The sequence below is a fragment of the Pempheris klunzingeri genome, chromosome 13 (assembly GCF_042242105.1).
Source record: "Pempheris klunzingeri isolate RE-2024b chromosome 13, fPemKlu1.hap1, whole genome shotgun sequence".
NCBI classification, from domain to species: domain Eukaryota; kingdom Metazoa; phylum Chordata; class Actinopteri; order Acropomatiformes; family Pempheridae; genus Pempheris; species Pempheris klunzingeri.
In genome coordinates this window covers 21,954,519-21,976,548 of record NC_092024.1, presented here as the reverse complement: position 1 = coordinate 21,976,548, position 22,030 = coordinate 21,954,519, and the positions used below count along the sequence as shown (strand labels likewise).

Genomic DNA, 22,030 nt, shown 5'->3' with positions numbered 1-22,030 from the left:
CCTGGGAAGTAGCAGGCTGTTGCGATTGGACCGTCTTGACGGCTCCCGCTCCTTGGAGACTCGGCCTGTGTAAACATCCTGGTTGTTTCTTTCAATGGAGTGTGTTTACCAGCAGCTTGGTTTTGCCGGTGTATGCAGACCCAGCCTCAGTGTCTCTGAGGAGCAGAGAGTCTGGTGAGAGTGAGGCTAATTGGCTCCCTGCTCTGCCATATACTTTGTGATTGAAGAAGCACTCTGCACTATTATGACACTTTGACAGCATTACAGGCGAGGACTCTTAACAACCCTCAGTCTGTTGGCAGATTCACTCCTCTCCCTCTTTCTCCTTCTTCATTCTCCATTCCAACGTCTTCTTCAGCGTCTCCGCTGCCTGCATCTGTCACGTCGGCGGCAGCAGCCCCACAGGCTACATGTTATCCCTTTGGTGACGAGCAGAGCAGCAGTGTCTCGGGGCTCAGACATGGAAAATAAATTGCCCCGAGTTCTAAATGATACAGCAGGGCTGTTTGTTTTGTTTGAGTTGTTTTTATTGCTCGGTTTAGGGCAATTTTTCAAGCCTACTCCTCAGCTGCTTTATTACCATCATGATACCTAGATAGTAGAGTTAAGTGCTCCCCACCCCCCACATCCCGAGTCCCCACTCTCTACTCCTTCTCATCCTTTATCTGGAGTACAAAGAGTCCAAAAAAGCCTTTGATCTCGCTCTCAGAATAAGAGTCTTCTATCTCTTGCTCACCCTCTTTCCATCTCAGAAGTTGAACTCGATGCTCTCACTGACTTCGTCCTCACTTCTACATTCACAGCATGACTTGGAGGAGGCGGGGCCAGCCGAGCGAAGGCCGCCAAAGCTTCCACCCTCTCAGAGAGCCGACTGCTTAGCAACAACCAATCAGCCTAATATTTTTGGCAGGTTCTCGCAGCCAATCGAGAGGGTGAGAGCGGGCTTTAGCGCTGTGTTTTTATTCGTGGCTGAGAGGAAAAACAATGTTTTTCTTAGTACTCTACTCTTAAGTGCTGGTGGTGAGTCTGATAATACGAAGAGCAGATTTGGGGAGATAATCTTGGCTTTGATGGGGCTGAAAGACACATGGCTCATTACAGTTAAGTGATCCTATTTGCATTTTTATGCAAACTTCCAGCTCCACTTGAGCTGAATAAACTAGCTGGTCCAGAGCAGCAGTTGTAACTCCCTGTGAATCTGTCAGTGACTACAGTGAAACATAAGAAAAGCCTTCCTGAAACTGATTTGCAACCTCTGAAACAATCAATCTCTTAGTTGCCCGGAGGCTTAAACATCCTTGTACATGCTCCTTTCCCTTCATCACTGAAGAGTATTCGATAGGTGAAATCAATAAGGGATTATAGCTAGTCAATAGCAGTTCCCCTGCACAGTCTAAGTGATGGATAGCACAGGTGATGCCGGTAGTAAATACATTCAGCTTAGTTGACAACTGTCACAGTGCACATAAATGATAGATGATGGCGACTCAACATAGTCTTTATTTCCCTCATTTTTTTCAGTGGGAAAGCGAACAAGTGTAACACTGTCTCTTCCCTCTGCAGCTGCTGTCTAGTTGACCTCAAGGGAGGCAGTTAAAACCCCACATGCCCCAGCGGCCAACAGAGGGAAGCCGGTCTGGTCCCAGCTGTGTGGCTGTGAAGCAGTGGGTGCTTGAGACAGAATGTGTGCTCGGTCGACCCTCACTGGTTAAATAAAGCTAAAAGCCCTGTTGACAGCATCTCCTCTAGACAGATACAAATCAATAGTCAGGAGGTGGCCCCCGCCAGAGCTCAGGACATGATTGACAAGCAATGCGGCAGAACCTTTAGGAGTTAGGCGAAGGGTGGGGCGCTATGTCTCGATTAATTCAAGTCACTGGGACTGTTTTTAGCCTGGAGTTACTAGCTGGAAAAGAAAATAAGTCTTAAAAAATATTGCTTTATGGGCACATAAAGAGGAATAAAACCCATTTGGAGAAAACCCTTCAGAAATTAAACGTTTTGGTAGCCCTACAAAATTAATTAGGGGTAAAAAAAAAACAAACAAAAAAGTACAAATCCATCACCAGAACAACTTTTGAAATATTTTCTCAGAGGTAAAGTGCTGGTGCTGTGAGAATTCCTTAGCCCATACATCATCTAAGGGAAAACACTTTCACCCGCTGCATCTTATTTCCCCTCTGCATCTTATTTTTAGCTCCTCACTGTGTCTCTGCCAACAATGCCTCTGAATGAAATATGTGGAAAATACACCCACTATATTTTACAGTATTTAGCATTAAACATGTTTTTGTGTCTTTGCATGTTTCTCTTAGTATCCTGAAAATCATGGCCATCAATTTATGCATATTTCATCTTCCATATTTTATCATATCCAACACAACTAGAGGGGAGTTTCATCTGTGCTGCATTTTAACTCACAAAGATTTGTGACAGTGAAATTATACAAGTCTCCAAAGGGTTTGGTTGTTTTCTTAACAGAACTAAAATGGTATTTCTCTGAGCTGTCATCGTGGGCAGTGAAGCCATTATTTGGAGCACTAATTTTCTGCCAGTGTTGGAGAGCTCAGAAGAAAGCCAAGACTAATCAGAAATGTCACTGAACAAATCCACTGACTCTGAATAAAAGAAAGTGTATGTTGACACATGAAACATTTATTTTAGGCTTTACATGTAGATGAGCGTAATTTTATGGCAGTAATAACAGTTTTAAGCCTGAGAAAAGTAACCATGTCAAATCCCCCCTGTGTGCTCTCAACAGTCACGCTTACCATCTGTTTCAGAGCATCATCAGTATGCTCGTCCCATACCAGAGGTGCAACAAACTCTTATGTCTTTCCTAAAAGAAACTGGAAAGCAATGAAGTCGACTGTTTATAAAAGGAGGACAAAGCAAATTATTTTCAGTGCTTTCAGAAAGGAAATCAACCTAATCTGCCAGCGAGCTTTGTTTCTTTATTTTGATGTTGACACTGATGTGATATCAAAAATAGTTAAGAAATAGTCAGATAATCAGAAATGCTGTATTTATCCCAGTGGGGATAAATAATAGGAATAGTGTTGCAATAGTGCAATGTACTGTGAGTAACTGAGTACAGTTTATCAATTTAGTTCATCCATTCAAGTTCACCTTCAGCTCTTGCATTCCTGTTTTGATTCCCTAACAACTGAGAATCCATGCTTTTTTTTTTTTACTGAAATAAGTTGTCATGTGGCTGTCTGGTCAGGTTTTAATAACCCTCGTGTAAGGTCCCATCTTTAATCAACGTGCCACGCGGACTAGCTGACAGGAAGGGGTTTGTCATGGCACAGGTGTGCTGTTGGCTGCAGTTGAAGGTCACCCTGATTGTTAAACAAGGGTGAGGACTAGAGAGGGAAAGACAACATCTGCACCGCCACTGAACAATTCTTCACCCCATGAATCTTCCCAGTGGGGTTTTAAGTTTAATGCCTTCAAACACAAGACACTAAAGGAAAACACTGATGTATTTTTCTATGTAGAAAACAGCTCGCAGAGACACAATTATGCCTTGACAAGTGCAAGACAGTCTTGTCAACATTGGTGCCCAGGGCTGAAAACTGTAGTGCAGCCCTGCCTTCAATGTAAAGCTCCAATATAAGAGCCTACAATCCCTTATTGGCAAGCATGTTGAATTCTTTATGTTCTCTCCACAGGTCTCTTGTGATCATCAGTACTCTGGATGGGAGGATCTCGGCTCTGGATCCTCACAACCAGGGCAGGAAGCAGTGGGACCTAGATGTCGGCTCAGGGTGCCTGGTGTCCTCCAGCCTCAGCAAACCTGAGGTAGACCGACATATATGTTTCCTTTGCATTTATTCATTCACCTGGGGAAAATGAGGGAACCTACATAACGTTCAAGTGGCACACATATGAAAGAATGTCAGTACAACGAAAATTGAGATTTATTACCCTTTTTGCCTACTATAGCAAATGAGGATACTAGTCCATGTATTAATAATTCAGACTGGTGAACTAGAAGAATAAAAAAAAATCCCCTTTCAGTTCTATTCAAACGACATGTAAATTTGTTTAACCTGTTTAAGTGGCTGTGGTTGACGGACATTGTTGAGCTGATTAAGACGAACAATGTCTGTCAGATGAAAAAGTCAATGTCCACAGTCTTGACATGTCAGCGTGAGGTTAAAGATGCAGTCTCTGCCTCAAAACAAACACTGTCCCTCCAGGCTTTCTTTCTCTAGACAGTAAGACCAAGAATTAAACTCGGTGCACTTTGAACAGCCAGCCGAGGGTTGGCGTTGCTTACATTAATTTCATGCACACACATACACAATACACACCAGACATACTGTACACCCCCACATGAATCTGAGAGTAGCTGTTTTGCCTGGAGGATTAGTCTCTTTGTTGACCGTGCTAGTTTACACATACAAGCACAGCAAGACCGTCGTCTCTACATGTATACAGAAGCTTAAACCGCCCACACCGACATGCTGACAGTGAAGTGTAGCCCAGAGCGAGACCAGAGCGCAGCTCATGCTAGAGACGTGCTCATGGTTTACTTTGATGTGGACTCGCTCTGTGTCTGTGAGAGATTCGCCTCAGGGAAAAAGCCTCTGATGCTAACAAGGGTCTGGGTGGCTGCTGAGATCAGTTTAATGCAAAGAGTGCAAAAGAGAAAACAAAGAGTGGTTCCTTCGGCTGAACATACAATAGTGTGTGCTCTGCCCTGCCTGAAGGATATTTACACCCGGCGCTGCAAGTATAAGTCTAGGAGAATCATTAAGGATCTCAGCCGCCGGGATAATGACCTTTCCTCCCTGCTGAGGTTGGGATGAAGGTCCTAGATACACCCAGCCAGGAACAGCTTCTGCCCTCAGGATCCTAAAACGAGGTCACTGCCTAAAGCTGCCCCCCCCAAACACCACAGTTATACACATATATATCACTATTCCTCTGTCACACATAGTCATTTAAGGTACAATCACAGTGAAATGTAATACATACACTTGATTACATAATGATTGATTGACATAATGTTGCTGGTGCTTGGAGGGCTTCATTGATTGATTGATTGTGAATCATTTCATGAGGGATAACGCAGGTAAAAAGCCAACCCAGACTGTTTGACAGGTCACCTCTGAGAAATACAAATGAAATGAACAGCAGTGAGTGCTTGGCTGCAAAGCTAAAATGTTGGTCTTCCATATTGCTGGAAAACTCACTGATTAGCAAACCTGCCATTAGAAGAAGGGAAGTAATCACTGAAATCAGCTGCTGTAATGTGGATCTGAAATTGAATAAAAAAAAAAGCTTTTAACTTTTGCTTCTTGATGGTGCATGTTTGAGAACTGCTGTGTTTGAGATTCAGAAAATCAGAATTCATGAAACTTTTTTCATGGGCCCTCGGAGGTTATGATATGGAGAACCCCTTAAGGTTCCTCCAAGGGCTTAAAAGTTTGAACAGCAGAGACTGTGTGAGCGCAGTGAGGCTTCTCCACTGGATGCATCAGAATGTAAATTTGACCTTGAATATAAAGTTGCACCCCGTCATACTGGATTACAAGATATCACACTCGCTATATGAGAACTGCAGTTTTGGTGAATTTCACGCCTTCAGTTGAAGGATAACATGATTCTCTATGGTCTGATGAAAGTCTTCAGCTTACTTAGGAATCACTTATACAATGTTGTTAAGTCAAATCTAGGCTGTTTTAAAAATAAACCTCTCAGAGACTCAGAGCGGCCAATGTTTTTGACTTTCTTTTCCCCCAATCTTTTCATTCGCTGGAGGAAATGTAATTGCATATACGTACTGCATGTGGGCCTTATAACATGACAAGTCTTAACATTTCACACCAGTAGAAACAAAGTCATCCACTATAATACCACAGAATGAAGTTTAAATACCAATTACTATTATTAGTATTGTACTGTATCAAAAGTAATATCATTTAGTTCTTGATCCAGAACAAACACAATTGTACATTTGCTCAGAAATACCTTCTCTCTCTGTAATATTAGAGGGTAAACTGATATAAGCCAGGGCCAGGAAGAAATTTAATTAAAATAGATTTAGTTTGGAGACAGTCACTATTCAAAATGATAATGCAGTAATTGTTTACAGATTTAAATCTTGTTTTAATTTAATTTGTAGCAAGTAACAGCAGTTCTCTCTAGAAAATGAACCTAGTAAAAGTATCCAATTATAATGAATTAAAAGTGAGGTAGAAATAGCAGAAGATTGTATTTCTCTGTCCCTGTGTTTTTTTCCACAGCTGCTTCAGTCTCTCTAAGGATGTTGCATTGTTTTCTTTGGCTTTACATCTGTGCTCAGTGTGTGAGACTTCAGGAGAAGTGTCATGAAATTCATCGACAGACACACATGTAACGTCCTCGTGTCATCCTCCAGTGTGCTCATGTTGTGACAGATGATGCTGACTCTGTGTGTGTGTGTGTGTGTGTGTGTGTGTGTGTGTTGGACTCCCTCTCTGTGTGTTTTCACCTGTTGGCTTTCATTTGGCTGACAGAGCGGAACAAGGAGAGACGCCTGTCAGCTCTGAACCCGGTGACTCGATGTGACGTCATGTGTTATGATCCGCAGAGCGTGTGTGTGTGTGTGTGTGTGTGTGTGTTTGTGTTTATGCTCATGCACTTTATGTGAGTTTAAATCTAGCCGTGCCCCCTCTGCCCTTAGTAACCTGGGATGCCTTCCCGCTGTGTGTGTTTGTGTGTTGGTGGAGGGGAGGGAGCTGCAACTGGCTCCTACCACCACCACCACCACCCCATAACCCCCTCCCACCCCCCAACCTCCCACCATAACGCTTTCTGAGCGCTTGGCAACGGTTTCATTGGTGCTTGCTCGGTCCCTGAGACACCAGTCTGCTCGGTGATTAGAGGCTAGGGGGGGGCCTGCCACCGTGCCATTGGCTGGCCTCGGCACGCCGGGGAGGAAACAGCCAGTCACCTGCTGCATCCTGCGGAGTTTGTATTAGCACGTCTTTTTCTTTTTTTTAGTGAAATGAGGGACAGCCTCACCACAAACAGCATTGTCTGCAGAAAAAGAAGCCATCACTTCAAAAAGCCAGGAGTTGCTTGGGGGTTTAAGAGGGGGTGGGGGGGCGGTGGTGGTGGTGGGGGGGGGGTTACATGGAGTCGGTGCCAACATGGAGTGAGTCATGCTGGGGGGGGGGGGTTAAAGGGACGAAGAAGAGGGGGAAGGTTGGGTGATCAGGGAGGTGAGGTAATGCCTCAGACCAGAGATGATGTCATCACAGTAGACAATACACACACACACACACACACACACTTGCATGCCTCTGTCGGCATGCAGTGTGAATGAATGAACGATAGACTGTGATTGATCGCTACACAATGACTAACAATTGATCACCTCACTGCGACTAATGTGACAAGCAATAATTCTTGCAGCGCGGCGAGGGAAATGAAAAAGGCCAGACAGACGATATTTTTGGCAGAAAGTCGATCTTTCTTCCGGCTGCTCTGGTTTTGTCAGGATTGTTTTGTTTTTCGTGTGTGTTGTTCTGCTCAAACCGCCAGCGTTACTTGGTCTCACGCTGTCTGCCGCCTTTAAGTGGAGCAGTAGCCTTGTGGGCCAACAGTGGCACATTAGCGGCGGGCGAGAGCTGACACTGTTTGACAGGATCGCTGGAGCATTTGCAGCAACACAGACACACACACCACAGCAAGTGTCTGACCCACCACCCCCACCCTGCTCCTTCTGAGCCTACTCCCCCACCCCCACATTTCCTACGGGTGGAATACTATAATTAGTGATATCAAAAGATCATAAATTGCTCCAGCTCATTTGAACGACTTCAGATGAATTCCTCCACCAAAAATAGTGTATATTTGATATTTTCATAACAACACTAATAAAGATTTATGAATAAAGATGAACTAATGATCACCACAGTGTAGTGTTAGTGCTACAAAGTGCAAATAAACTACAACCTGACCTTACACAGTGAAGACATGCCCCCTGCAGCCAGCAGATGAGTCCCTCAAAATAACTGAATGGCCGTGGTCTCAGAGTGGTAGTGGATTTATTTGTAAGAAAAAAAGCACATCCACACATAGACAAAAGAAAAGAGAGTCAGACTTGAATGGGTCTGAGTTTAGGCTCTTCAAATATTAATAGGAATAGTAAATTCATAGCAAAAGAAGTCAGTATGCTGAGAAGGCGGTTTTTTAATCATTTAGGATATTTTTTTACATGATAGGCTCTTTTGAATATTTTATTTCATGATTCTTTAAAAGTTAATAATGCAAAATTGAAGCCCTTTTTTTATGTTTTGATTTTTTTCCTCTTGTTTCCAAGATGTAACAAAAATGTAAAACTCAACACAATAAACAAAAACAGACTGTTTCATACAAACAGAAAAAACAAAGGCTTAAAAGAACAGAGTGGGGGTGGGATGTGGATCATCATTTCATGTGCAGTTCATCAAAGGATACCTTTTATTTGCTTTGATGGGGGGTTTTCATACAATTGAGGGCTGCCATATCTTTTCATATCTTATTAAAAAACATCCTTTTTATCAAACCTTGTTTCTTTCTCGAATGCTGCACAGCTAAACATTTTGAATAACCTCCCTCCAATTGGCAGAACAACCGATTTCCATTTTAATGGAATATATTTCCGTAGAGGTAGCTAGCAGGATTCATGCAAGTTTCATGGCGTGGGCACTGGAGCTCCAAGATTTGACATTTGTAAATGTACCCAGCAGACATATATCAGGGTTTAGTGGGAAAGTAATAACATGTCAGATAATGTTCCGCCAATGCATATGTGACACTGTGAAGTTGATTGTAGGAATTTCCCTCATCTAAATCACACTTGCAGCAAAGAGGTTACCATTAGATCTGGATTCATGCAGTGTGGATCGTGGGGAACATAAAGGCGATGCCAAAAATGTAAGTAGGTGAATGTACATCTGGAGTTAAGTGTACAAGTGACAGCACTCTCTAAATGTTGAGCTGCTTCTGGATGTATGTACATTTAATAACATTACAGAAGATTATACAAGTTTATATTTTTAAGAAGAGGGGTCATGTTGGGGAGCTTCCACTGTCTATGAAACTGAGTGGTACATGACTAAAGAAGTCCTCTTGTTTTAACTTAATCACTAAACCATCGTGTCTTCTTGATGACTTCCAAATGGACAAAGTGTTATGTGCCTCAAGAGCTGTCAAAATATGTCAAAGAGAATCATCCCACATGCCACAAAAACCACCACAGACTCGTTCTAACTCTGCTGTGCTGTCTGGGATGTCTCTACACCTGCTGCAAAACAGGAACTTTTTGTCCCATGGAAAAATCAATATCTTTTGAGAGTTTGTTTTACAACTGCAGTGAAGATTGTCAAATTCCTGAACTCCCAGTGTCTTATTATCTGATGTGAGGAAGTTAGATGGCACTGACACAGTCATTAGTGACCTGGAGTGATTTCTTTGTTTATTTAGAAGTAGAGGGCCGTGAAAGAAGCTCTACGTGTCAGGACGATACTTATGGATAAATGTTACTTGTCTAATGCAACTCTTGCATAACTTATGCCAACTTCTGTATGATTTTCCTCAGTTTGGAAGGACTCAAAGGGCAACATAGTGGATCGGTCAGTGCAGAAATGAGTGGAATGAAACCATGAGCGAAGAGATCCAGGTTAACTGGATGTGTTGAACACTGGACCGGATCAGAGTCGTGGATTGAGGCATCAGGAGCAGGATGACTCACCCACAGCTCTGAGTAGTTCCCCTCCACTGTAAACCTCTTTTCACCCCCTCAGCCATATCAGCATGCTGTGATGTGGTCAGGGTCATATTGTTAACCCCTCCTCCTTTCACTTGCTAAATTTATCCTCATCTCGTCTCCAAGCCCCCCCTCCCCCTGTAAAGATGACATCACCTCTGCTCTTGGCTCTGCTCTCTAGTAAATCATTCTGTCACACAAGCCCCCTTCCTGGCATTTTATTAATCCACCGTAAAGCTACCACACTGACTTTTCATAAAGTCATTTCTTAGATTTCTAAAACGAGGTGATTGACAGTCGTCGATCAGCAGCATCTGATGTGTCCATCCCTTTAGGAAGCATCTGTTACATCGATTAACAAGACATGGAATCACTAGTTGTTCCCAAATTGCCGTTATGTCACTGAGCAGTTTGTTGAAAAGGGTGAGTCACGTCTTGGACTTTGAAGTAAACTGATTTTTGATAATAATGACTGCAGTGTTTGAACAGTTGTCCCTACACCCCCTGACGAGATAAAGCTGTGGAGGTTAATTCAGGATTAGACTCAGGTTTTTGCAATGATGTCATCCTTGCTGCCCCCCTATAGTGAGAACACACACACACAGGAACACACATTACCCATGGTTGCGCACTTTTATAAAGATCCAGGTTAATTACTTAGGCTCCTAGTTGTGTAATTCTCCCAAGCCTGTGGATTGAGTCCAAGTGTGCTGGGGCTAAAGCTGCTGCTGTGTGGGCGGATGTGTGTCGGCCACTGTTGTCTGTGTGGGCAAGTGTTTCTGTGTTTGAGCAATTGTCTGTCTGAGCTGAGAACAACTTTTCAAACTGCACAAGATATTTCCACGAATTTTCATATCCGTTTGAAGCTGCAGCATCCGATAAAAGTAATGTAATTCTAATCATTTCTTTTGCTTGGTGACACTGCACAGTTTAAATGATATGGTGCAGTTTCTGCAGCAATGGTAACAGTACTTCACATCCAGTTCTGTGTATCAGGGATTTGATTAGACCTCTTTAGTAAGAGGAGTCCAGGTGTGGCCCAGCATCATCTGTATTGTTTGCAAACATTGGTGAACAGTAATAGTTTACAGGCCACAGGTGAATCAAGATGAATTAGCAGTGGAAGAAGGTAAACACACTAAGGGGCTAAACTACTGGCAAATCAACTTATATTAGTGTAGCTAAGATATTTGCAAACATCAGATAAAACAGTCAAATTAAGTATCGTAAGTCGTCACTGCAATTTAATAAGATTTTAGTCTGTAGTATGTTTTAGTCTTTTGAGCAGAAACTTTGCATCTTCTGCATCATAACGATAAGAATAAAGATGAAGAATATTCAACCTAAAATGAGACCATCTGTAACTGAGCTTCACAAAAGAGAGCTCACTCTTAAACTGCCAGATTTAGTGCACTTGCCCACTCGATGGTCTGACCAAGACAAAACACGTAGAAGAATCTTCGACAAGAACTGAAGCCTGTGTGTGCTGAACAAGAAATTACCAAAATATTACCCTAACCTCTGTATGTGCTTTTCCAACTCATAAACATCAACACATGTTTGAGATGTCAGCAATCGACACCAACACTTTAAAACCTACCTTATTCTCCCTGCAGGTGTTCGGCAATAAGATGGTCATCCCTTCTTTGGACGGTGCCTTGTTCCAGTGGAACCGGGACAGGGAGAGTATGGAGGCAGTGCCTTTCAGCGTGGAGTCTCTGCTGGAGTCGTCCTACCGAATCGGAGAGGACACGGTCCTGGTTGGGGGCAAATCCCTCACCACCTATGGTCTGGGAGCCTACAGTGGCAAGGTCAGTGAAGTCACTGCAATTAATTACAATGATTCATTGTACAGAATTTAATTACGTTTTCCTCTCGTTTACATTAAGAGTGAGTGAAAGTAATCATACCAAATGACTTGAAAGAAGTCAACACAACACCAACTTGTTCTCGCTGTATTAACGTAATAGAAGAGCACTTTTTGTAACTTCCTGTCACGCTGTCGCCTCAGCTTCGGTACATCTGCTCTGCGGTGGGCTGCAGTCGCTGGGGGGATGACGAGATGGATGCCGAAGACGTGCTCCTGCTGCAGAGGACTCAGAAAACTGTGCGTGCCATCAGGCCCAGATCAGGGATGGAAAAGTGAGTTTTATTTAATGATCAATCAGTCTGTCAACGTCAGTCAGACAGTCTGTCAACCTGAGTCATGGAGCAGCTACTGTGTGCTGTGTGGTATTTCAGAAAACATCAACAAGGCGCTCGATTAACAAAATGTTCAAATTACAATTGAAGTAGTTTTTTCAGTCATGTGTTTTCACTCTTGATACCAGGTGGAATTTCAGTGTGGGAAACTTTGAGCTGAAGTTCGTCCCTGAGACGCAGTCTGGGATTAACTTCCTGGAGGGAGAAGTTACAAATGGAGACGCCTGGAGGGAGAGTCAGCGGGTCATCACTGATGAGCCAAACGAGAGAGAGCAGACGAAGAACCAGGAAAACCAGAACCAGCATCTGGACCTCGTCATCAAAGTGTCTGTCCCTGATTGGAAGGTTATGGCCTTCAGCGCCGAGCCTGATGGACAGCTGGTCTGGGAACGTCAGGTGAGATCTTACAAAGTGCAGGAAAACCCATTTTGATGAGTAATTTAGTGGCATTTACACTGAGCATGTTTGCTGTTTATTTGAACCGTCACGCTGGAGATGAATATCAACTCATCCTGTATCGCCTGTGTCGTGTAGTTCTGCACACCCATCGCTTCGGCTTGGCTGGTTTGCGGAGGGAAAGTCACACCAATCACCCTGTTCGACGACAACGCCTACAGCGACCAGGCAGAAACTGATGAGGAGGATGATGATGAGGAACCGAGGAAGGCCAGAGGAGCTGCAGAGTCCAGTGTTTACCTCGGTAAATTCACACACACGTGCACAGATACTCACACTGCATTCATTTCTAATGTTTAATTGTATTATATGCAATTTCTGCCACTTTTTTCAGCACAAAGCTTCTACAGGTAGCAGTGAATCTAATGCATATGTTACTTATTCGCCCCTGGTTTATCAGGGATGTTCCAGGGACAGCTCTACCTCCAGTCCTCAGTGAGGATCACTGAAAAGTTCCCTTCCACAGCTATTGGATCAGAAAAGGATATAATTCCACTACCCACTGTCAAATGGAAGCCTTTAATCCGTAAGTTCCTTAGTCATTTGGTTATAACTTTGTAAGTAAGGGCAGCCCCTGGAGTGAGCAGTGGCCGAGGACTGACTACATTATTACTGCTTAAAACGCAAAGTAATACTGCAGTTTGTTTTTCAAGATACTTTTGAATTCATTAGTTGCCTTTTGAGATCGTTCACTGCTGCTCAGACCTTTGTCTTCATTCCCCTAAATGTATGACTGTCCTGCGATTGTTATTCCGACCATTGATCACACACTATTGATCCTCTTTCTACTGACATCAAAGACCTTATTCATCTTGTCCTTGACGCAGATTCCCCATCTCGGACTCCGGCACTGGTCGGCTCTGACGAATTTGACAAGTGTCTGAATAATGACAAGTTCTCCCATGAAGAATATAGCAACGGAGCCCTGTCCATCCTTCAGTATCCATATGGTAAGAACCTGATAGTGTTCATTGGCTGTATTCAAAAGCCCACATGCATACACAGGCACCTAGAGTATACAGCAAAATGGGTGATGAAATGAGAAACTGACTGATTTCTGCTTTTCCTCTCCGTAGACAACGGTTACTACTTCCCCTACAACAAGCGTTACAGGGAGAAACGAGACAGCGCTGTGAGCCTGACAAAGGGAAATGGGGCGGGGGCTGAGAGTCGCAGGAGAAAGGACCCCGTGCTGCTGCTGCCCTGGTGGAAGGAGATCCTGGGCACCATCATCTTCTGCATTGCTGCCACCACCTATGTCGTCCGCAAGTTCTTCCACCCCCCCGCCCCTGTGGCCTATGTGAGGGTAAGACCCCAGACACAGCCTGCAGCAAGAATGCCATACCAGCAGTGACTGCTGCTGGTTATTCTTGTCATATAATGTTAATGTAGACACTGTGTGCAACTTCTGAAATCAGCATACTGCATAGCTTCCACATTTAGATCGATTCATCGTTGCGGTTTAGTGTGCATGAATCAGGAAATGTTTTCCTCGAACTAAGGTGATGATGTCTTTGCTGTCCTCCTTCTGTCCCTCAAAGCAACGCAAAGAGTCGGAGACACAGTGCCAGACAGACAGCAAGTTTGACCTTGAGGTTGTGGAATCCAAAGAAACGGTTGCTATGGAGACCCGTTCCAGCGAATATGTATCCAGGTACATCACGAACACGCTGTGAAGCCGAGGCACAATGTGCTCTGTGTGAATGATTTTTGTCATGACTCAGGAGAACCTCATGTAACACTACTACTGTGCCGGGAATTGTTATGCTCACACTTGACAGCCACATGCGAGTCTCACTTTTTCAAGGTGTAGCTACAGATTAGGCACTGTTACCATGGTGACCACTGGTCTTCCAGCCTGCCTCGATAGGACAAGGCAGAGATGGGAGATAGGAGGATGCATGATTGGATAACTCAGCTGTTTGCCATCAAATGAAAATGACCTTGGCCCCCGCAGACCCCACCCCACCCAGCAGCATCTGCCACAGGGTCGGAGTGTCACTTTACATCACTGTCAGCACATTGTCGGAAGTTTTCTTTGTTATTTTGGACATCCCAAATATGATCTGGAGCCATAATATATGGGCTGCCACTGACCTCGTGATCGATGGAGTTTGTATCTTAGCTGAATAATGTGGCTCTACACCCCCCCCCCCCCCCCCCCCCCAAACGCAGGCAAGAATCTGAGCGAACTGCAGATTTTTCTCTGCTGTTCGTATCACTTTCACATTCTCTTGTTTTGATCTTTCCTAAAATTACACCCCATCCGCCCCTCTCCTTTAAAGCTGCTGCTGCAATCCATGCAAATTGCTTTTGCCGAAGAAGTTTCCCTAAATAAAACTGGTGGCTGTTGCAGCAGCTGAGGCAGGCATGAGTCAGGATCATTAGGGGGGAGATAGAGATCAGGGAACAAGGCCTGAATCACATGTGCCCACGCATTCCCTAATAAGACAGCTTTCAATCCAATGAGGAGCCTGAGCGGGAATGCTTTAACTGGGTGGTTCTCAACTATTTTTAAGACCCCAACTGCCTTTCAAAGGAAACTTTTTGTCATGGCACCCCAAGCCAACCAACCCCCTAATATAACATCCACATAGGCACATGGACGCTTATCAATTTTTGCAATTTCGATTGTATAAAATATTGTATCAGTTTTAAGTTAAATAACATAGCATAACATTTGAATCACTCAGAATAAAAGCCAGCAGGTGCTCTGCAGATTTACAGATTAATATTTAACTTAAACAGTGAAAACAATTTAATACACTAATATGTAAATACACTGTCTTCAAAATTAAATGTCCTTATATTCAATGTTTACAGGGACATACAAACAAAACAAAAATGTCTGTGGGTCTTAGACAAACATTTGTCTTTGCTGTTATTCAGCGTGGAGCCTCTAACTACAGTCTATGTTAGCCTAGTGACAGCCAAGCATTTTTTTGACAGCACAACATTAACTTGAATTCATGATGCTGTTTAGCTGTAAGTTGGTTAGCTGCCAGCTCAGCAGCCACTACGAGCATTGACAGGGATTTGGCTGACAGTAAATCCTTCTCTGGTAATCACCTTTTACTACTTAATAAGCCTCCTTGACCACAGTGAATTGTGTGATCCTGGTGTTCTTGGCATATTGACAAACAAAGTGTCTCCTCCCCAGGTACCTGACTGACTTTGAGCCGGTGCAGTGCCTCGGCCGCGGGGGGTTTGGTGTTGTGTTTGAAGCCCGCAACAAAGTGGATGACTGCAACTACGCCATCAAAAGAATCCGTCTGCCCAACAGGTAGCGCCCCTCCACCACAGACGTCCTTGCTGGAGGCTGTTTGGTCTTCCTTTATCTATTTTGTTTAAAGCCATTAAACTGAGTTATGTGAGCAGCAAGCTACTTGTCTGAACACAGAAAAACACATAAAGTCATGCGTGACATTTTGGTATAAACATTAGCCACGCGTTTAGATTTACACTGACAAGAATGGAAGTTGTGTTCAGTAACAGCAGCTCTGCATGTTTTTTCATTTCAATCCTGTTGCTGACTGGTGCATCACACCGTGCATACCAAAGTCTGTAAATTATGTTCATGCTTAGTGTTTTTGTTGAAGCACGTACTGAGCCCTGTTGAGACTGGGCTTGTGTCATTTAAAGGACCCTTCCTGCTATTTTGGTCTCAAAAGTTACATCTGCATTCAGTCAACAAAGAATCGAGTGTTTGACAAGGATCACTGAATACAAACAAGACTAATCAAGAGCAAAGTCTTATTAGGAATTCATAGAAATTGTGTCTTGAGATCATAAAAATCTGGGAACCAGCCACTGAAAATATTACTGTAAAAGTGTAAGTGGTTGTTCTGAATGTGAACGAAGCACTAAAGTTCACTTTTTGCGTCATTCAGAGAGCTGGCCCGTGAGAAGGTGATGCGAGAGGTGAAGGCCCTGGCCAAGCTGGAGCACCCGGGGATTATCCGATATTTCAATGCCTGGCAGGAGAGCCCCCCCGAGGGTTGGCAGGAGGAGATGGACCAGAGGTGGCTGAAAGACACCAGGTGAGCCAGGGCTTTGAAACCTGTTACGCCGTACAGCTCAGCAGGTCGAGCGTGGCACTTCCACTGCCAGGGGTCGGCTGTCCAGGGACGGCATCCATGCAAAAAAATATAACAGGAGAAATAATGACATTTCTGACATTTGCCACAGAATTTACAGCACTTGCTTCACTTCACTGGTTGATGAAGACAGATGTTTAAATGCCAGGGGATGAAAAAATGTTTACTGCACATTCTTCATTAATTAGCAGTTATATTGACATAGTAGTTATTTGATGACACCAGTAAGCCAACAGCAACAACACTTCTGTCTCTTCACTTCAGTACCACCGACTGGCCAATGAGCTTCGTTGACCACATGGAGGCGCTGTCAGTCAAAGTTCCAGTGTCCAGCTCGGTGTCACCTGCCTGTGGGCCTGAAGGAGACACTCAGGAGGTCTCTGTGGATGTGCAGGCCCTGCTCTCCAGCAGCGCCGGAGGTGCTGGAGGGTTTGATGTAGACGGCGACCTGTCCTTCCATCCTCTGCTGGGCCACGACAGCCTGATGTCTGAGAGGGACAGCCAGGCCGACCCTGACGCCTCGGACAGCCCCAACTCCTTTGAGCTCTGTCCTCCACGTGGGCCCAGCGACTGCACCTCTTCCTCCTTTGACATCGTGTTTGAGGACTCGGGCTGCGACCGAGATGCCGACGCAGAAGCGGACTCGGCTTCCGGTGCAGCCAGTCCGGGCACGCTGACAGAGAAGAACAGCTCGTCTTCCTCGCACACCAGACGACAGGAGTCTGTCCCGCCCTCCTCTTCCTCTCCCCCCCGGCCAACCTCACTTACCCTGGCTCTCCCCACTCCTCCAACGCAGCGAGTCCAGCCGTCTCCCAAGGTCAGTCATTCCCTCCATCAGCTCTAAATAACTGATATCATCAACTGGTTATGATTGGTTATGATTTTATTCTTAATATTAGCCCTTACTGTGAGTCTTACAGTTGTATTGGTAAAGCTACAGGATTTTGCCTTCTTTAGCTCAAAGAACATGTTTTTTTCCAAGTTCAAAGATAGAACTGAATACCTGCTGCTATGGACACAGGAGTTACACATGTGTAATTGAGCTCTGTTGAAATAATGAGAATATTCATTATTAAACGTAGATGTTGTATTTTTAATATTGGCCTTTTAGCTCACAGTGACAAATCTATATTTAAAGTAAGAAAAAAAGCTGGAGGTGGTACTAAATAAAGCCAAAGGCATTTATAGTTTTAAATGGTTGAATACAGACACCTGTGATTTCTGTTCTCTTTTCTTTACTTTTACTTACTTTCCAGTTTCAAATGTAAATCAGGATATATTGAGACCTTCTGCTTTCGTCTCCAGGTGTACCTGTACATCCAGATGCAGCTCTGTCGGAAAGAGAACCTGAAGGACTGGATGGCTCAGCGCTGCCTCCCAGAGCAGAGGGAGCACAACCAGTGTCTGGATATCTTCCTGCAGATTGCAGAAGCCGTGGATTTCCTGCACAGCAAGGGGCTCATGCACAGGGACCTCAAGGTGAACACACACTCTGCACACTGTCCACTAAACAGTCAGAAATGTGTGTATTCGAGCAGTGAGCTAAAGTGACCCTTCCAAGTTATTTCCCATTGAAATTGTGAATATAAAACAAAAGAAAAACTATCCTCTTAGTTTCACATAAATACCATCTTCTTCATGTCATGTCCTGGAATTAACATTCAAGTCCCATTTGAAAGCTACAGGAGTGTTTTTATATTCGACACGGGGCTGTGATAGAGATAACCTCCCATTTTAAACTAAAAGAGTTTGTGTAGATTCACTATTTTTGGCCTAAAATCAAACTTAATTTTGATCCCAACCATAGTCCTATCTTAGTGGATAGCAAGTGACAAGTTTAAAACTTGAATATAAGTGTAAAGACAGAAAACTTCCTAACTTTTACTCTCCTAAATGATCTCTTCCTGCCATAGTGCAAAGCTAGATATGATGTGTTTTACCGTGTTTGCGAAGTGGAATGTCAGCCGATGGTGTCAGCGGGGTTCATGCATTAGTAATGCTCTCTGCCTTCATGCATTTTCATGTTCGGTACATGTTACATAACCTGTCACCATCGGTCCCCCAGCCCTCCAACATCTTCTTCACCATGGACGACGTGGTGAAGGTAGGAGACTTTGGCCTGGTGACGGCCATGGATCAGGAGGAGGATGAGGACGAGCCGAGCGCCCTGACGCCCGCCCCGCTCCTGACCCGACACACGGGCCAGGTGGGCACCAAGCTCTACATGAGCCCAGAGCAGGTGAGCAGAAGCGTGAACCACTGATGGTGTAAGATAAACATCACAGGACACCGTCATGACGCGGCCCGTAGGCCAAGACAAACACGGGAAAAGACACAGAATTCAATTAAATGCAAAGTATTTATTATAACAAAAGTAACTGAACTGAGAAATGACGGCAGGAGTGAGGTGTGTTTGTCAGCATATAAACATCGATTAAAAAGTAAGAATAAGATTGATTTCATACTAAGTATAGTAGTTTGATGTCCTGCCACTTAAACGTGAACTTGATATGTTCATCCTCTCCTGTTTGTCCTGGCAGCTCTCTGGAAACTCGTACTCTCACAAAGTGGACATTTACTCTCTGGGTCTGATCCTGTTTGAGCTGCTGTATCCGTTCAGGACCCAGATGGAGAGAGTGAGGGTGAGTCAGCAAACACATGGGCGCAAATTCATGTCTTCATTTTACTTCATTTTCTCTCTCCTTTTATTCAATTCCCACCAGGGTTGTTACACAGCGGTAAATTACGCTGCAAGTCAGCTTTTAAAGCTGCCAAGTGCACGAGTTATTAGTCAATTTAGGCCGTGTTTGTTTTGTATTTCCTGGTCTGTAACACACAGTGAGTTCAGTGGAAGCTACAAGTTTGTTTGTGAAGCGTTAAATAAATAGAATCAAAACATTAGTACTAAAAACATAAAAGGGAGTTTGGGAGCAAGTAAACATTCATTAAACAAATGCAAGGTTATGCAGTTGTGTTTTGAGAATTCATTTATGTAGTAGGCAGTGTTTATCCAACCTGACCTACTGGAAGATGAGAAGCAGCTGGCAGGTTACCACCCATTATAAAAGATGGTTCAAACTGAAATGATATGATCTCATTTTGGGCTTCAGTGAGAACCCCCGCTGCTTCGATTTATTTAAGCTGGAGGAGAGGGAGGGTTTCTAATGAGGCAGTTAATCTCTCTGTGTTTTCTTTTATTCTCTTAATTATTCCATTTTGTCTGAAAACTCTGTAGGGGAAACTAATACATAATCACTATTGTCCTTTGAATGATCATTATTGTCACTTCCAACAGTAGATTTTCTTCACCCCTGCGTGTGCGATCAACCACGATGTCTTTGTCTCAGTAACAAAGGGCCTGATTAGCCGTTAGCACAGCCCCCCTCACAGGTGTTTACACTCTTTCTTGCAGACACTGACAGAGGTGAGAGCTCTGCGCTTCCCAGAGGTTTTCTCCAAAAACAACGTACAGGAGGTGAGTGGCCGTCTGCCGCCACCTAGTGGCTGCAGACTCACACAACGTCTGAACTGAGAAAAGGGAACTGTTGTGTTGTTTATCCCGGGAATGTGCAGTAGGAAATATAACAAGGTGGGACACACTCGGGGTTCTGAGAGTTCTTCCTCATCATGTAGTCGGTTACAGATTAAAATGGCCTGTCCGCACCAACATTATCCACTCTGAGTCAAACCTGCTGAGCTAATCCTATTAGGAGGTGTGGTTGGGTTTATTTGGCCCCCAAATCAACAGAATATAAATTTAAATATGCAAGTATCTTCATTTTTACACTTACAAACGCAAACAGCAGCATTATTATCTGAGACAGCGGTATCAATAGTATGACTTTCATCCATAACCCCATCAGAATCAAATTATCCAAATGTTCAAACGATCAGCTAAATATATTGGTGTCACACCGGACAGCTGCCTACTGTTTGGTGTATGGTTACATTACCTTGTTTACCTGTTTACTTCGTAATGAGATTAACATAATCCTGTAGCATAATCTGTGATTCTCCAACACTGGAAATACCCTCGCCCTATTATCCCACTATCCCACTTTACTACTTGTGTACTGTTCTATTTTAAGATGACCTGCATGGTCAGCGTGCGTGAGCGTGTGCATGTGTGTGTGTGTGTGTGTGTGTGAACAGTGTGTGTGTATGTGGTTGAATGCCTTTTTCTTTTTCTTTTTTTTTGTAGTATTTCATTATATAAGTTCTGTGTGAGTGACTTACTGCTTTAGCTTCGTTCTGCACTGGTTCTGCAGTGTTAAACAAAGCAAATGAGATAAACTGAGGGATGATAATATTAGCCGTAGCATAACTGTATCGTACCGCCGTGCTAACAGACGTCACTGTACTGTGTGTGTTTTCTCCCTGTAGCTGAGCATGGTGCACAGCATGCTGTCGTGGAGCCCCGGTGAGCGTCCTGAGGCGGCTGAGATCATTGGGACTCCCCTCCTCCAAGAACTGGAGCTGCCCTGCCGACTGGCCGTCAGGCAGCGCTCCCGCACCTACAGCGCCTCGTCCATGGGCCGCCCCTCGCGCCAGACGTCGTCTACCTGAAAATCCCATGATGCAATATGTAACCTCCATCCCACAACCCCCCCTTGTTCCCTTTCACCCCCCTGCTGGTCTACCGTCCAAAAGAAGCACCTCTGCCCCATGCCATCTCACTGCCTCAGACAGAATCACTTTAAACGCCAAGTGCGACGAATGTGCGGGAATTTATCTCTGTGGCTTTGGAGCGGCAAGACAAAGTCTCGCACAGTTACTCTCCTTGGCAAATACACGCGCCGTTACATATTCACACACCATTATGCTGCCCACGTTCCCAATTTTAATCACACTTACAAGTGAAAGAATATTTTAAAAGCGACAGCCGTTCTGTAATGTTCACGATCAGACTTGGCTCAAGTGGTACTTGCAAATAATTCTTCGTGGTTATTTTAAATGGCTCTGAGTACCAGATGGGCAGTGTTTACTGCAGGCAGTCAGCTCAGTGCGGACTAAGCTGTGATCCACAGAACATTATGTCTTATTGATTTTGAAATGTTCACCTGTGATTGTCTTAAACAACAAAATTCAATCATCTGGTACTCTGGGATACTTGACAGGCAAGCTAAGAACTATTCTAGGTATAATTTGATCCCAGTCTGGTCACAACACGCTGCTTGCTCTCTACATTCAGCCAGTGTTCATTCACCCACGCTACTCCTCAGGTATCAAAACCAAGAGGACACTCCAAAGGGGCCTTTGATGCTTGATCATCCTATCTACTAGTGATTAGTACTGATCACTGGTACGAGCACTAACCGGTGTTCTGACACCCAATATGCCTGACTTGGGAGACCAAAAAAGACCATCTTTTTTCCTATGTGTTTTTTTTAAAGAGAGAAGGAGATGTATTGCGTAGAGAAGAGTTTATGAATCTAGTTCATCAGATATGATTTGCCTTTAGAAAGGGGCCTGTGGCCTCCGAATGAATGCTGAGCCTCTGGCTCCTGTCTTCTTTGCATGTACCTGA

At 44.1% G+C, this 22,030-nt stretch overlaps 1 protein-coding gene across 1 annotated transcript in view; it reads left to right on the top strand.

Annotated features, from left to right (window-relative positions):
- eif2ak3 (eukaryotic translation initiation factor 2-alpha kinase 3) overlaps window positions 1-21,106 on the top strand; it is a 28,410-nt gene extending 7,304 nt beyond the window's left edge. The window contains exons 2-18 of the mRNA XM_070842258.1: window positions 3,675-3,804; window positions 11,365-11,559; window positions 11,760-11,890; window positions 12,079-12,346; window positions 12,485-12,650; window positions 12,807-12,932; window positions 13,234-13,356; window positions 13,483-13,712; window positions 13,948-14,060; window positions 15,567-15,689; window positions 16,297-16,446; window positions 16,768-17,320; window positions 17,809-17,982; window positions 18,569-18,742; window positions 19,044-19,145; window positions 19,916-19,978; window positions 20,887-21,106. Of these exons, the coding sequence (XP_070698359.1) occupies window positions 3,675-3,804; window positions 11,365-11,559; window positions 11,760-11,890; window positions 12,079-12,346; window positions 12,485-12,650; window positions 12,807-12,932; window positions 13,234-13,356; window positions 13,483-13,712; window positions 13,948-14,060; window positions 15,567-15,689; window positions 16,297-16,446; window positions 16,768-17,320; window positions 17,809-17,982; window positions 18,569-18,742; window positions 19,044-19,145; window positions 19,916-19,978; window positions 20,887-21,069 (3,004 nt within the window). The 3' untranslated portion in view covers window positions 21,070-21,106. The remainder of the gene's footprint in view (window positions 1-3,674; window positions 3,805-11,364; window positions 11,560-11,759; window positions 11,891-12,078; window positions 12,347-12,484; window positions 12,651-12,806; window positions 12,933-13,233; window positions 13,357-13,482; window positions 13,713-13,947; window positions 14,061-15,566; window positions 15,690-16,296; window positions 16,447-16,767; window positions 17,321-17,808; window positions 17,983-18,568; window positions 18,743-19,043; window positions 19,146-19,915; window positions 19,979-20,886) is intronic.
- Window positions 21,107-22,030: the final 924 nt, after the last annotated feature.